At 43.5% G+C, this 16,140-nt stretch overlaps 1 protein-coding gene across 1 annotated transcript in view; it reads right to left on the minus strand.

Annotated features, from left to right (window-relative positions):
* Positions 1-365: 365 nt before the first annotated feature.
* Positions 366-16,140, minus strand: part of LOC122788654 (mitotic checkpoint protein BUB3) — a 600,587-nt gene continuing 584,812 nt past the window's right edge. The window contains exon 4 of the mRNA XM_044055550.1: positions 366-830. Coding sequence (XP_043911485.1) covers positions 821-830 — 10 coding nt within the window. The 3' untranslated portion in view covers positions 366-820. The remainder of the gene's footprint in view (positions 831-16,140) is intronic.

A 16,140-nucleotide genomic window follows, 5' to 3' on the forward strand; every position in this document is an offset into this window, starting at 1 on the left:
AGGCTTTAAATAGGGAGACATTTTTAAGTATTAATAAAAGATATAAAAAATTTTTAAACTACCTATTAAATTTGTAATGAATATAATACTTAGCCCAGAGAGGTTAAAAAAGTGATGATCTTCGTCAGCGGCAAACGAGATATGGGGTAATTCTGAAGTGCATTCTGGTATAGGGAGTCCCCATGAGCTTGTTGAAGGCTTTCTGCTTTGGTAAAGGCCGAGACTGATCTGAAGGATCAATTCTGACCCATCAGTGAGAATAAGAGAGAGATTGGACAACATCACATTTTAAGTTATTTACACACATTTTAACTCTGATTACTTGTGTTACCTTGTCATAATACTGCTTCAGTACAAGGCAAAAGTGTAGTCAAAGAGCTTTATTATACCAAGTAAGAAAATGCTCAGGAATAAAGTGCCACTCTACAAAATTAAGTCAAGTAAAAGTGAAAAAATATTTTAAACAGTGTTTTACTTAAAACTGGTGTGCCCAACAATACTGCAAAAGTAATCACAAGAAAATTGTCAGAACAAGGGGAAAGTAGAAAGTTTGCTGTACAAGAACCGTGGACTTTTTCCAGCACTTAGGAATTTTCAATTTTTTTTTGTTAAGCGAAAACACAGAACACAAAGAACACAAAAATACATACATATCTGGACAGATTTTAAAAACTGGCAGCTATATGATCTTCAGTTATCTCTATGAACAATGACTTTTATTGGTATGATATTATCAACATGTCTGGGCCATTACAAACTGGTTCCAGCAGAGTCAAAATGAGAATTTGATGAAGGAACTTGTTCAATCCTTTTCAAAGCTTTATGTAGACCTAGAATAATAGTACACGGAGAGAAGATTATAATTAATCTATGTTTTAGAAGTAGTTTCAACACATCTTCAGAAATAGCAAACTAATGAATGTTTTGTTTTTAAATGTACATTGTTAAATGAGCCTTTTCTCTGCACCTGTAAACTATACAAATCGTCCAAATAATCAGCATTGTTTTCAGTACCACATTATCTAGAATTAACAGTTTCTAATTTCCTTTCTTGATACAGTCAAGTCACTAGTTTCAAAAGGTTAACACAAGTACCCTGTTCTGATGTAAGGAGGTTTCAGCAGAACTGAGTTAAACAAAACATACTATGGGCATTTTCTTTACATTTATATGTTTGCTTAGTATGACTATTCCAGGTTCTGCTTACCATGAGGACAGCCAAACACACCACACATCTAATGTCTGAAGCATCTAGAATAGAATCACTGGGTTAACTAGACTATGTCCACCTAACTGCTTTTGCTATTGTCAAGAGAACTTCAGATACCACTGGATATTCTTCAACAGCAGACTGCCCAGGACTGCCATGAAAAAGGAGGCTGACATAGCAAATGATCTCAGCTTTTCACTTACTGTGACCTACTTCATCTGAGCCATGCTTGTAAAAAAATTGCCCCAGTAAGATGCTGCTGCTCTCTGGATTCAGGTTTGTTTTCAAAAGGTTGAAGGAACTCTAGGTAAGTTAAAGTGGACACTGTTAAGAACAATCTGCACATCACATATTGAGGGAATATGATAAGATAGTCATCTAGGTGAGGCTACACATCAGTTTCTTTGGTACACACAAAGACGCACACAAAAATCAGTCATTTTATGAACACCCTTGGGCAATGATGAGAGACCAGCTATGGGAAAAAAAAGGTCATGATCCTTGGGGACCAGAATACGAGTCCAAAACGAATTAAAGTGTCCCTCTGGTAAAGCAGTGCTAAAATGGACCTGAAGAGGGAGCACTTTAAAAACCTTTACTATTAGGAACTTGTTCAACTTCAGGACCAGAACTGGTCTCCACGGGTTGAAATTATGGGGACCAGGAAAAGCCTGAAATAGACCTCATCCTTCCAAGGACCTCATCCTTCCTTCTACACCAGAAGGGACACTGCCTCCACTGCATCACAACCAAATGGTTGTTGCAGGATCTCTAAAGCTAAACTGGTCTGTGAGGACTTGTGAATCCTCACAAAAATGGAGACAGAATTGAACTCCAATTTATATCTCTGAGATACAAATGCTTCTCATCTATCACTCCCAATGTCAGATTGAACTAGTTTTTGAAGTGGTTCAACCTACCACTCAAACAGGTGGGAGAAATGGAAAAAAGGGAGGAAATGAGGGCAGAGCAAACATTGGCCGGGGGGGGGGGGCTTTGGGAGGATAGAACATAACCTCCTTGTCTTGCTACTGCCCATTTCCTCTGCTGCTGTGCCATGCATATTTCTCTTTTGTACTCTCTTTTCTGTTTAAACTGTTCAGTCTGTTTCTTATAACAAGATTATTGTTTTCTTGGGTATTTCCTATTATATTTGGGAAGGAAAGGTGAAAAAAAGTTATGTACTTACCATAACATTCCATGTGTGTTGTCCAGCTAGACCTTTATTTTCACTGATGGGTCGGATCCGATGTGTTGGATCCGTCTTGAACATTACAAAAGCTCGAGGACTTCAGCAAAGCTCGTGGGCCTCCTTCCCTACCCATAATGCAGTTCCCTAACTTCCTCAGATCTTGTTTGCCTGTCCAGAAATTATAAGGAGAGCAATAAATATGTAATATCAAAAAATGATATACAATAGTAAATGTTATACAGAGCTAAGGTTAGCATCTCTGAGTCCACTCAGTCTCCCAGGAGATCTTGAAGGGGGTTATGGAGGGTGGGTTGTGAAATTAAAGGTCGAGATGGAAAACGCACATGGAATGTCATGGTAAGTACATAACAGCTTTATGTGATGCTGTTAAAATCGCCTTTATTCTCACTGATGGTACCTCGTCCCCAGCAACCTAATTCCTGGGTGGGTCATTGGAGAATATTCCTCAGAACCATAGAACCAAAGGAAGCTTTACTCCTGGAGGTCAAATCCACTTTGTAATGAGTAATAAAGGTATGCGGTTTTGCCCATGTGGCTGCAGCGCAGATATTGTCCCAGGGTAATCTTGCTTAATAGGCTGCAGATGTAGCTACTGATCTGGTGGAGTGTGCTTTAACAGGAAAGGGAAGAGACCTGTTTTAAAGGGAAGAGACCTGTTTTAAAGGTGTATCTGTAGGATATACAAAGAGTAAGCCATCCAGATAAGGTAAGGTAATCTTTGACATTGGCTGACCTTTTCTTGTCTTGGAGTAGGACACGAAAAGTTGGCCTGTTTTTCCAAACCCCGAAGTTCTGTGGAAGTAAAAACGTAATAGTCTATGTATGTCTAGAAGATGCAACAAGTACTTGTCTTTTTTTCTGCAACTGGGGAAGAACACTGGCAGCTCAATATATTGATTTAGGTTACTTTCTGACACAACCTTTGGAAGAAATGAGGGGTTAGTGCAAGAAACTCTGTCCTTATGGAAAAGTAGGTAAGGGGGCTTTATGGACAAGGCTTGCAATTCTGAAACTCTTCTGGCTGAGGTGATAGCCACTAAAGAGTGCGTTTTCCAAGACAAAAACTTTAGATCACATGTGGCTGAAGGTTCAAAGGGGAAACAAGTGATTGTTAAAACGAAATTTAGGTTGCATGGAGGAGTTGGATTCTTGTAAGGGGGTCTAATCATCATAGTTCCTTTCAAAAAGGCTTTTCAGAGTCTCTGTGACATACTAGAGCCATTTTCTCCCACATGATAGTTTGAGATTGCTGCTAGTTGAACTCTAATAGTAGAAGCTGCCGCACTGTCATGAAAGAGTTTTGCTAAGCATTCCAAGATAAAATGTATAGGGGCAGAAAAGGGGGCTAATTTGGTTATCACTTGCAAATATTACGAACCAGTTCCATTTACTCTTGTATAATCTTTGTGTAGAGGTTTTATGGGAGGACAACAAGATGTGTTTTACCAGGGAAGAAAGAAGGGGAAACCTAGCAATCAAGGGAACTGGAGCAGCCAATGTGTTAGCTTGAGCTTCTTAAGGCTAGGATGACCCAATCCCGACGGATGCGTCAGTAGATAAGGAGCCGGGTCCAGAATTCATGGTACATCCAGAAGATGAGGCTGTAGGAAAGGAAACTAGATCTGGAGAGGACAATAGGGAGCAATCAGGATTATTGTGGTCTCCAACAGACTGCCACTCTGCAAAAACTTGGGAATCGGAGGGAAAGCATATAGGAGTCCAAGAGGCCAATCGTGAACAAGTGCATCCCTTGGCTACTCCCCCATAGGGAGGGATCAAGGCAAAGTAGTCACTGCATTTGGTACTGATGGGCGAAGCAAAAAGATCGCAGAAGAGCTAGCCCCATTTTCGGAAACAACTCATGAGGCCATAATTACGGCCCTGCTCAAGTTGTCTGCAATCACATTGGATCTCCTCGGGATGTGCGTTGCAATTAGAGAATGGTTGGAGGACGCTGACCATTGCCAAACCCTTAGAGCTTCTCGACAAAGGGGGTAAGATCTAATCCCCCTCATTAGCTGACACACCAGACTACTGATATCTGACTGAATTGCTATCGTTTCTAGAGGGAGAGTTTTGAAATGCTTTCAGTGCCAACAGCACTGGCTTCATCTCTAGGATGTTTGTGTGCATGTGAGCCTTGTGTTCCTGCCAGGCGCCTTGGACTCTTTCCCAGATAATGCCCCCCAAAATCTGGGAAGCAACTGTGGTCACCGTGGCCTGGGGAGGAGGAGAGATTAAGGAAAGTACAGTTGTGTACACTTACCACAAATGCAGATGTTCGAGTGTATTCACTGTTGCAGTCATCACAACTGCTTGCAGTAGCCCTCAGTCAGCCTGATTACCAAAGTCTTGGGTCCTGCGTCGGATGCTGTCTCATCTTCCATGACGTCAGGGGTATACAGCATGCAGCCAACGCCATTGCATCAGCTTTTCTTGCCCCAGATGTCAGGTGACCCCAAAATGGGAAGCAATTACATACAAGGTTACACCTCCAACAAAAAAGCAAATACACCAAAAAGCTTTAAGCATAGCAAACAAGGATAGAGTTATAGTCAATAGAAGTCAGGGGGCTGGAGGGAGGGTAACCAGGACTGCAACAGTGAATACACTCGAACATCTACATTTATGGTAAGTGTACACCAACTGTACTATGTTCTTCATGTTTCACTGTTGCAGTCATCACATTTGGGTAGATTCCCAAAGCTAATGATGGGAGGAGGTAATTAGATAGCATTAGGACCAGCTATAAGGCGCTGCAAGACTGTAGTGGCAAAGCCAGCTCTGGATTTAGACAAAATTGGCAAGTGGTAATGCTTGGTGAAGGTATGTACAGAACTCCAGGTAGCAGCTTCTAGGATGTCCCTGGTAGGGACACCTCTGAGAAAGGCTGTAGAGGTAGATGCAGCCCTGGTTAAATGTGGTCTTATCCCCTGTGGGGTAGGTTTTCCATGGTGCACACAGCAGAAATGAATGCAGTAGCCTATCCACTTAGAAATGGTTTGCTTTGAAATGGCCTTCCCCTCTGTCCCTGCAGCAAATGCAACCAGCAGCTGTTCAGATTTCCTGAGAGGCTTAGCCCTGCCCAAGTAAAAACCTAAGTAGTCTGTGCACATCCAAAGAGTGCAGTATTCGTTTCCCTTTGTTCTGTGGATTAGAAAAGAAGGTTGGCAAATGAACAGACTGATTAAGGGCTACACTGGATACCACCTTGAACATGAAGAAGGGATTGGTCCTGAGGGACACCCTGTTCACGTGAAAGATAATGAAAGACTCCACTGCCATGACAGCCTGTAACTCAGACACCCTTCTTGCTGAAGTGATGGCTAAAAGGAAGGCTGTTTTCCAAGAAAGGATTTTCAACTCTGCATTTGCAGCTGGCTCAAAGGGAGGTAAAGTGAGCTTTTCCAGTACAAAGCTACAGCCCCAGGCTGGAGTAGAGGCTCTCCTGGGTGGGCTTAAGTTTTTGGCCCCTCTGAGGAACGGCTTCAGCAGTGGATGAGAGAAGAGGGGTGGTTTTGTATTGTAATGAGCTGAAATGGCTGAGGCATGAATTCTGATTGAGGAAAAGGAAAGGCCCTTCTGCAGCATCTCAGTTAAGTATTGAAGAATCTGAGGTAAATTGGGCGCTGCTGTGCCCATCCCCTGAGTTTGGCTCCAGGAACAGAATCTTTTCCATTTTTCAGCATAGGATTTTCTAGTACTAGGCCTCCTTGCCTCCACAATGACATCCATCACTTGCTTACTGAGGGATGGTAACGGAGAGATCAGGTAATTAGCCAGGCTGCCAGGTTCAGGGTTTGAAGCTGTGGGTGCAGAATCTGGCCCGCCTGCTGGGACAGCAGGGTAGAAGTCTGAGGCGGATGCCATGGTGCCAGCAGTGACACTGAGCAAGAGGGGGTACACCAGTGTTGGCGTGGCCAGTCTGGTGCAATCAGTATTGTCCCTGGTTTGTCCAGTTTGATCTTTAAATCCAAAACAAGAACCCAGAGACGCACAATAAAGCTCCCAGTCAGCGAAGAAATTGCCAAATGTACTACGTGTTTTTCGACCGCGTAAACACACTTATTGAAATCACCAGCATTAATGTTCAAAATGAGAAGTTATGTACCTACCATAACGTTCCATGTTAGTTGTCTTCTCTCGCCTTCTTTCTTGCTGGATGGGTTCGGAGCCGATCCTCAGCTCCGACTTGGCCAATTACTAAAGCTCGAGAGCTTATTTTACCAGCTCGAGGCAACCCTATATCCCATGATGCTAGGCGATAACTCCCCAGGTCTCGATTGGAAGCTGAAAAACCTAGCATAGGCCAATAAAACAAAATCTTCCAACTGGAAGGAGGAGAAAGAGGGATAAACCCCCCCAAAGATCATTATCTACACTATATATACCCTAGGACACCTAGATGGTGAACAAGGGAATGTAAGGACCCTTCAAGGAAAGGAAGATCTTCTCGGTCTGTCCAGGCTAGGGGGATGGTTGATGGGACGCAAGAAAGAAGGCGAGAGAAGACAACTAACATGGAATGTTATGGTAGATACATAACTTCTCAATGTTAAGTTGTCAATCTCGCCTTCATTCTTGCTGGATGGGACCGCGTCCCTAGCACCTTCATCCTGGGTGGCTCATTGGAACAGACTGTTAAGAATGGTGGAACCAAATGTTGCTCTGTCCCTAGAGGCCATGTCCAATTTGTAATGCAAAACAAAGGTATGAGGAGAGGCCCATGTGGCTGCCGCACAGATAGTGTCTATTGGTAGTCTAGCTTGAAAAGCTGTAGATGTAGCTAGTGCTCTAGTTGAATGGGCTTTTGGCTTAGAAGTTAATTCCCTGCCTCTGAGTTGATAAATAGATGTAATCACAGAAGACAGCCACTTAGATAGGGTCACCTTAGAAACAGGAAGGCCTTTCTTATTTTCTGCGTACGATGAAAACAGTTGATCAGACTTCCTTATTTGTTTGGTTCTGTCCAAATAGTATCGGAGCTGGCGGTGAACATCTAGATAATGTAGCTTTTGCTCCGCTCTATTAGTATAGTTTGGGAAAAAAACTGGGAGATCAATTGATTGATTTAAATTTGTCTGCGAAGCCACCTTGGGTAAGAAGGATGGATTAGTCTTTATGCAAGATTAAGTAGGGAGGACGAATGCAGAGGGTGTGAAGCTCAGATACTCTCCTAGCAGAAGTAATGGCGACTAGGAAGAGTGTCTTCCAGGAAAGAAATTTCAATGAACAGGATACCGTAGGTTCAAGGGGGGGGGGGGGGATCAAGGATAAGACTAAATTAAGATCCCACTGAGGTGGAGGGTCTTTGATCGGAGGCTTAAGTAAATATACACCTTTAAGGAAAGCTTTGCAAAGCTTATTGGACATGATGTTGTGGTCCGATAAGCCTGTATGAAAATTCGATATGGCTGCCAACTGAACCTTTACTGTAGAGGCAGAAGACCCTGAATGAAAAATTTCGGCTAGGAAGTCTAAAACCGAATGAATTGGGGCAGTAAAGGGATCTATATTCCTTGCCTTCACCCAGAAGGAGAAACGTTTCCATTTACTAGTGTAAATCCTTCTGGTGGAAGATTTAAGGGAAGCTACTATGATATCCCGGACGGGATTAGAAATCATAGGAAGCCTGGCTAAGGAAGGAAGTGGAGCAACCAAACAGTGAGGTTGAGAGAATGTAGGGATTGGTGCAGCTGCCCCGACTGATGGGTCAACAGATCTGGAGCTGGGTCCAGATGCCAAGGCTGTACCAAAAGATAACGATGTAGGAACGGAAACCATATCTGTCAAGGCCAATAAGGGGCAATGAGAATCAACCTGGCTCTCAAGGCGGTTGCTTTCTGAATTATTTGTGGGATTAGAGGAAAGGGTGGAAAGGCATAGAGAAGTCCCCGAGGCCAATCTTGGACCAGAGTGTCTCTGAGGAGTTGGCCTGGAAGGGGGAAGAGGGTGAGGGTGAAGAAGTCGGGGCATTTGCTGTTTTGGGGTGTAGCAAAAGGATCGTAGCAAGGAAGGCCCCACTTCTGAAAAATCTCTTCCGCCACAGATTCAGCCATACTAATCATTTGTGGGCCTGAGAATGCGCTTTGGTTGTCAGTTTCCTAGGTGTAGTGTGAACTTTAGGCCTGAGAAATTACATTTTTGGCTTAAAGCGAAGTAGTCTGTTTAATATGAAAATCAGTAGGCCTGAATACACCCTCAGAAGCCAGTGCCTGCACAGCGGCTCCAGACCTATCTAAGGTAGAGACATCCGCAGGTTCCATAGTCGAAGAAGCATCTCGTGGCATACTGGACTCCGAATGGGTCTCAGTAGAGGCCTGTCAATCTGTAGAAGCAGGTATCGGGGCTGCGAAAGTGCCTCACTGAGTACTGGCGACTAGCTTAACGGTAGTGTCATTGGCAGTTGTGGACCTATGCGGTCTGTCTGCCTTTATCCTTACGTTTTTTCGGAAGATCGGTAGTCGGATGGTTTACCAACGCTATTTCGGAGTACGGCGATCGAGAGAGAAAGTATTTAGCTACAAAAATTGCCCGACGACGGATAGTTTGGGTGTTGAACAAGGCACAAAACCGAGAGCGAGGGACGTCGTGGTCTGGGCCTAAACAGGTGACACAGTAAGAATGAAAATCTCTATGAGGTATTTGCTTTCCACAGGCAAGACAGTTATTTTTTTTCTCTGACATCGGTTAGAGCAAGAAAAAAGGATCCCCGACGGGGTACTTATCTTTAAGATTTCAAGCCTGAAACTCAAAAACGAAAATTTCAGGAGTCAGCCGACCGGCACTTGTGAACTGCTTCAGGCACCGCACAGCAAGAAAGACTGATGTAATGGCATCGGGCTGCATGTTTTATAGCCCTGATGTCATGGAAGAAGCGATCGCATCTGACGCAGAAATCCCAAGACTCTGGTATTCACACCGGCTGAGGGCTACCTGCAAGCAGATAACCCAAATGTAATCACTGCAACAGTGAAACACAAAGAACATCTACCAGAAATAATACACAGAGAAAAATGAGCGGGAAAGTTAACAATAAGGAAATTACTAATTAGATAAGGGTGTAACGCTATAAAAATACAAAAACTTGGCACAGAACATACTTGAAGAACATCTTCGCAGTATGGCAAACGAGATCTGGGGAAATTAGGGAACTGCATTATGGGTAGGGAAGGAGGCCCACGAGCTTTGCTGAAGTCCTCGAGCTTTTGTAATGGCTGAGAGACCTGACGCATCGGATCTGACCCATTAGCGAGAATAAAGGCGAGCCTGACATCACATAAATGGTTTCACTAACTCCATGCCCTTGCCTTCTAAGCATTCACAAACATCCTGTGAGGGTGGCCCAAACAGCAAGCCTGTACCCAAGGGCATATCTAAATGCTTCTCCTTTACATCCTCAGCAGGAGTTACAGTTAGAACCTAAGCTGATGCTCTGCTGTAGGCATTTAGTGCATTAAAACTGACACAAGTGCATCTTAGCTAACACAATGACTACCATGTCCTCAAGGATTAAGATTTCCTCTTGGTATTAAATTTATTGTTTGAAACTTAGGAGTGGCTAAGATATATAGATTTCTAAAGTTGTCAAAAACCCCTCTACCCTTATCATTAGGGAGCATTCTTAGCTTTGAGCAAGCTTAGACCACTTAGCCTCAAACAGACTACCATCAGATTAGCTGCAAGGTACTTCATAATCAACCATGCCCTTTCTTCCCATTTTCTAAACGGGGTCGGGGTGTCATGTTAACTGTCGCCATCTCTCTGGATTCAATACCACACTCCTGACTTCAACACTCATGCCAAAATGTTAGAGATCTCTTACACAATCCATCCACCTCTTTTGCTGGATGCCCTTGTTTCCTCTTGCCTTCTTCCTGTGTCACAAATCTTCTTCACCAGATTTTCTTCTGCTTTTCTGCACATGTAACTGAGCCACCATAATCTGTTTTATTTGATATTTTCAGCAACTGGAGCTACTCTGGCTTCTGCTCTTGCGTCCTCATTTCTTCGTATGTCCCATGGAGTGCATCCTACCACCCTTCTCAGGCACTTCACTTTCATCACCTCTAGCTTTCTCGTATGCTCTGCCTTTACTACACAGTTTCTGTGCCATACAGTAGTACTAGTCGCACCACTGTTTTGTACATCTTTCTTTTCAACTTCTTTGGCATTTTTCTGTCAAACTATACCTGACACTCTGCCAGTTGGCTGCAGACTCTCTGATTCTAGCTCTGGCCTCTTCATTCAGACTTCCGTTTTGCTCAACCACCCCTCTCAGATACCTGAAGCTGTTAACCTATTCCACTATCTTCCCTTCTATCTCAATTCTCAGTTTCTTCTGATTTCCCCAATTTGCTGCCATTATCACTCTTATCTCTACCTAGTTTCATCCCATGTGCTTTCAGTTTTGCATTCCATTCCCCATCCTTTGCTGAAGTTCTTGCTCAGAGTCTGTTTGTAATGCCACATCATCTGCATACAGCAACTTTGTTGATCTATCCACTCCGACCTGTTTGCTAATGTAGTCCATCACCAGTATGAACAGCAGTGGGCACACAGCTAACCCTGCTGCACATCCACTCCCACGGGGAACCATTCTGTGAGACTGAACACTGTTTGTACTCAAGTCACTGGGTCCTTGTACACAGCCTGCACTAATTCTACCAATGTTTGAGACTTCGAACCACCACAGTACTGCCCAAATCAGTTTTCTTGGGAACTTGTCATATGCTTTCGCCAGGTCTAGGAATGTCCAGTTGGACTCCTTCCTCATCTCTAGCTTCTTCTTAACTATCTGTCTCACTGCAAACATAGGGTCAGTTGTGCTGCATCCTTATCTGAACCTGAACTGCTCATCTCCCATATTACTTTCTATTACTCCGTGTATCTATTTATCGCCGTCTCCGGAACTTTCACGCAGTGAAACAGGAATATGATACTTCTGTACTGCCCACAGTTGTGGGTATCCCCTTTGTTCTTGTGGACTGGCACGAGTATGCTTGTTCTCCAGTCATCTAGGATATGCCTCTCTCCACACTGCTATGAGTACCCTCAGAAGCCATTTCTCCCCCATCTCACCCAGCATCTTCATCATATCTGCTGTGTCATCTGAGCCTGCTGCTTTCCCCGACTATTTTCCTTAGTGCTATTCTTACTTCTTCTAGGGTGGGCTCCTCCTCTTCTCTCATTGTAGGATGTGTCTGGGACAGTACAGTTTCTTTAGACTTTTCTTCATTCAGAAGCTGCTGGACTTACTCCTTCCATCTGCCTTTGATGTCCTGTGGACTGTTCAAGCAGGTTGTTCCTGACATCCCTTGTGAAGGGTGTCTATCTTCTTTATCTTTGTTTTTCTTTAAACCACCTTCTAAGTCACTTTCCAGAAGCTGGTAGTGTGCGTCTCTGTTCTTTGCTACTGCAACTCCATTCTTAGCTTTGTTATTATGCAACAAGTATTCCTTCCTAGCCTATTCCATCTTTTCTATCTTCCACTTTTTCCTGTACTCCTGTCTTTTGATGACTTCCGGGACTTCTATACTCCATCACCAGCTTTCCTTATGTAACTTATTTCCATACCTGGCTCGACCACATATCTGTTCTGTAGTCCTCATACATGCTGTTTTGAGGCGCTGTCCTTCATATCCAACTATTTACTCCTCTTCTTGGGGTGCTAGAGCTTGGAGTAATTCACTGAACTGTTACGCTTTCTCTCCAGTCAACTTCCAGGTCTTCAACTTGGTCTCTGTTGACCTTACAGCCTTCTCTCACCATTGCTTGCAGCTGATTGCGGCAACCAGTGATTTAAGCTGTGGACCAACTGTTTCACTGGGGATGAATTTGCAATCACTGGCTCTACACCAGTGCCCTTTCCTTACTAGGAAGAAGTCTAACCATAGCTTCATGCTGGCCACTCTTGTATGTGATCTTGTGGCGATCTCTTTCTGTACCATTATCTAAAAAGAATCTTGAGCAAGTTATGGAGCCTACCTGGTCTGGTGGTACCCTTTTGAATGACTTGTTTCTTTAGCATCTTTGTATTTCTCTGAAGGCTGCTGGTTTTTAAGAGGGTGGAATATTTGATAACATTTTTTTAAAATTGGGGGATGAAATAAAAAGGGAATGCAATAGCCTCTATGGACATCCAGACTTTGCAGTGCAAAGATAAGTGTCTCCTGACTGCCGCCACTACTATGTAATCTATGGTTGATCCCTTGCTCCAGTGTTGGCAATCTTTTGGAGAGACTAAGAACTTATCTGGTGTGCAGGGAATTGGTTCAGCCACATCAGGCTCCTTCCATGCCTGCTTACAGATGAGATCCACTATCTTTCAGTAGGGGGGAGCCACCCAAAATATAGCTAAGTTGGACCCAAAGGCCTTGAGAAACACGACTCCCTGAAGATTGAGGGACCCCTCCCCCATCACACAGATCAGTGTCTTCTAAGAGGCTCCTTCGGGGGGAGTCCATGTGCCACCTCTTACATGCATGTTTTTGAGGAACCGCCCTGGTGGGATTTTCCAGAGAAGATTCGGAAGAGATTTGCAAGTCACCTATGCAGACAGGCTTTGAGACTCAACAGGCCTGGCTGTCCCAAGTGCAGTGGATGAGAAGGATTAGGACCCAGAGACATTCTTGGGAGGGTGGAACAGAGCATGAAAGAGAAGTACGTTTATCCAGCCTTGAGTACACTCTATTGAAAGCCTCAAAAGCCGAAGCTAACAGAGATAATGAAATTCAACTAGTGGGAGCCAAAGCAACATCTCCAGACAAACCATGGAATTCCACTTGGCTCGGATCTGAGGCTGACACCGGTGTATAAAACTGAAGCTCTGACAGGAAGGGATGACTCTGAAAACCTCAGAGTTGAACCCAACCCTTGGCTCCTGCACTGACAACTCAGCCTGAGAGCCTAATGGCTCCGATGAGATTGCAACCATTGATCAGAGATGCTGCCAGAGTAGAAGATAGCCAAATCTTCAGATCCAACATGGACAAGATCTAGGAAATGGTCAGAAGCATAACTCCCAAATCTGACAAACTGATCAGGGTAGGAGTTACTACAAGATGAGTAAGTAACGCAGCTCCCTGGTCCAACAGTGGTCAGAGCAAGAAAGACCCGTACTTGAATCTAGGTCCTACTGAATTTCCTCATCATTGAGTCCATGTCGGTTTCAGAGAGGCTCCTGGTTGATGAGGTTAACTGCAGGGAAGAAGCGGTGGATGGAGGGTCTTGACAACCAGTGACTAATTCCTTCCTGAAGAAACTGACATCAGGGCCAAAAAGAGACTGGCTCTAGAGAAAAACATCACACTGAGAACAGCTTTTGACCTGATCAGGACTGGCTCAAAGAAAAGAGCCAGATTCAAAGATTTAAAGGACTTTGGTGCCAGGGCTGAAGGGGCAAGAGCAGATAAAGACAAAATTACAAAAGAGCTTTCTCGGCTCCTTGGTCTCTTTAGGTCCTGTGGCTTATCCCCTTTAGACTTGTTTGAAGACATTCTGGAAGAAAGGAAAGTGCTGAATCAACAGATAAGAGTCTTGGATGATTCTCCCACAGATGCAGGGAGAAGTCCATTAATAAGTTTTTTTCTTACTCTCCACAATAGCTCGGGTGCAGATAGCACACTGCTTATCTGTTAGCAGCCCTGAGGCAGTACACACAGTGTGCATCTAAATTTGGCATCTTGTAGCCACAGATAAACTGTTTAAAACCCGAAGGTTTAATCAGCCATAGTATCAACACCCATGACAGCAACTATAAAAAACAGCAATAGAAATATATAAATTAAGGTATATAAAAGCACTTTTTTAAAACAAAAAGATGGTGCCAAGGCACAAGGAAAAGGATTTAAGTACCAAACGATACTTGTCTAGAAAAATAAAAATTGTGTTACCAAGGACAAAAGTTCACACAACATAACCCACACCTGAGCAAAGGAGATTCATGTCTTTATCAAAGAAGTGGCAAACTAGATCTGAGGTAATACTGGGCTTTGTAGGGGGTCCTGGGTAAGGGGAGGTCCCTTAGCTTGGAAGCCAAAGACTCAAGTGGCTAAAGACAGATCCGAGGTCGGATCTAAAGACCCATCCGCTGAACAGATGGAAAAGACAACAGCAAATCTTGGGTGTATGAATGCAGATTTAATAGTGTCCTCAAGTGCAGGAAGGATGGGGAATACCTCAGACAGTATGCATTTCTCCAAGACTATCAAGTATAGGTATTTCCTCTGTCTCAGAGATTTCATTATACCCACACTTAAAAAGCTCCCTCTTTACATTTAAGGTTTTGCCACAAGATAAGTAATATTGGGGTAGAGCCCGAAGAGATGGTTTTGTTGCTGTCACTGCTGTACTCCAAGGGGGATGAAATCAAACAGAAGTAAGCCAAATCCAAACATTTGATATCAAACTTGAGCGAGTCAGGTGGAGCGCATATCTTCTTTTAGATGGAAGGAATACCAGAGACACAATTTTGTGCTGGCTTCAGGTTAATCCTCTTCCAAACCATGACTTACTCTCCAAACCATGACTTACTCTTTTGCAAACTTCCTATAAATCGATCAAAGATGGCATCAGTAATGGCACAAATGGCTGGGCATCAGGCCTACTCTTTTTGGCAAGAAGCACAATATCAGTTAGTGTAGGCCCTGCAAACTTTTCAAGACCACCTTCAGGGCAGCCATCTATAAGGCTATTTGGAATAAATTGTAAGAGGCAATTCAAGTGAAACTGACATGCATTTTGTGGGGAGGACATCATTCTATGTGTGTCTGGCTACAAGAGTTTGGCCCATAAACAACTTCTGAGGTCTACAAAACATCCAACATAAAAATTCCACTGTTTGCCTTAGGAGTGATAATGACAGGTGGGAAATGAGGTTTAGACAGGTACTAAGCTGGGAAAGCGAGGGGGAAATCCTCACCATGAAAGGCAATGTAAGTAAGACCCACGAGGAACTGTTGGGATATCTGTAACATATGGTCTGCATGCTGAGTCTGACGAAATTTTTGTGGCCCCCTGCATTTTTCTATTTCTACTCTGCTGTAAGATGGAAGCAGAGGGCTCACATATTGGATGGATGGCTGAACTGTATGTGCAAATGCCTACAGTCTCTCTTTTCTGGTATTCATAGGCCCAAATATTCTAGGCCAACCAGCCAGCTTTTCTGAAAGTTGCTCGGTGCAAGCAAGAAATGTGGGTAATCTTCCCCAAAGTAAAAACAACATGGCGTAAAAGTATTTAAGAATCTGACTTCCTAATGCATACTTGTTTGAACACACTTCATAGAGACTACAAACAAGAATTCATAAAAGCCAAATTTACTATCCAAAATACTTAAAGTCACAAATACAGTAACTACTACAAACACAAGACTAAATCAATCAACAAGGACTCAAACTGGGTGCTTAACTTTCTATGGACGTTGCTTGGAACGGGACAGACAGTAGACTGACAACTGACTGGTTCTTCAAAGCAAAAAGAAATTAATAATGGTATGTGTGTTCTCCACACATCACCCTGACACTGGACAGTGAAAAGTCACCGACGATGTTGTGGAAAGCTTTGAAAGTTGGTCAAGAAAGTAAGACATCTGCCTCTGGCAAATTCTATGGACAATTGTACCCGTGAGCTCTACGATTAATATATTTGAATCACTGCCAGTGCAGGGAAACTGTGTGCAAGACAAAAGGGGTATACATATGCTCTGAATGCAACA

The sequence above is a fragment of the Protopterus annectens genome, chromosome 14.part0 (assembly GCF_019279795.1).
Source record: "Protopterus annectens isolate FY-2018-M chromosome 14.part0, PAN1.0, whole genome shotgun sequence".
NCBI lineage: Eukaryota > Metazoa > Chordata > Ceratodontiformes > Protopteridae > Protopterus > Protopterus annectens.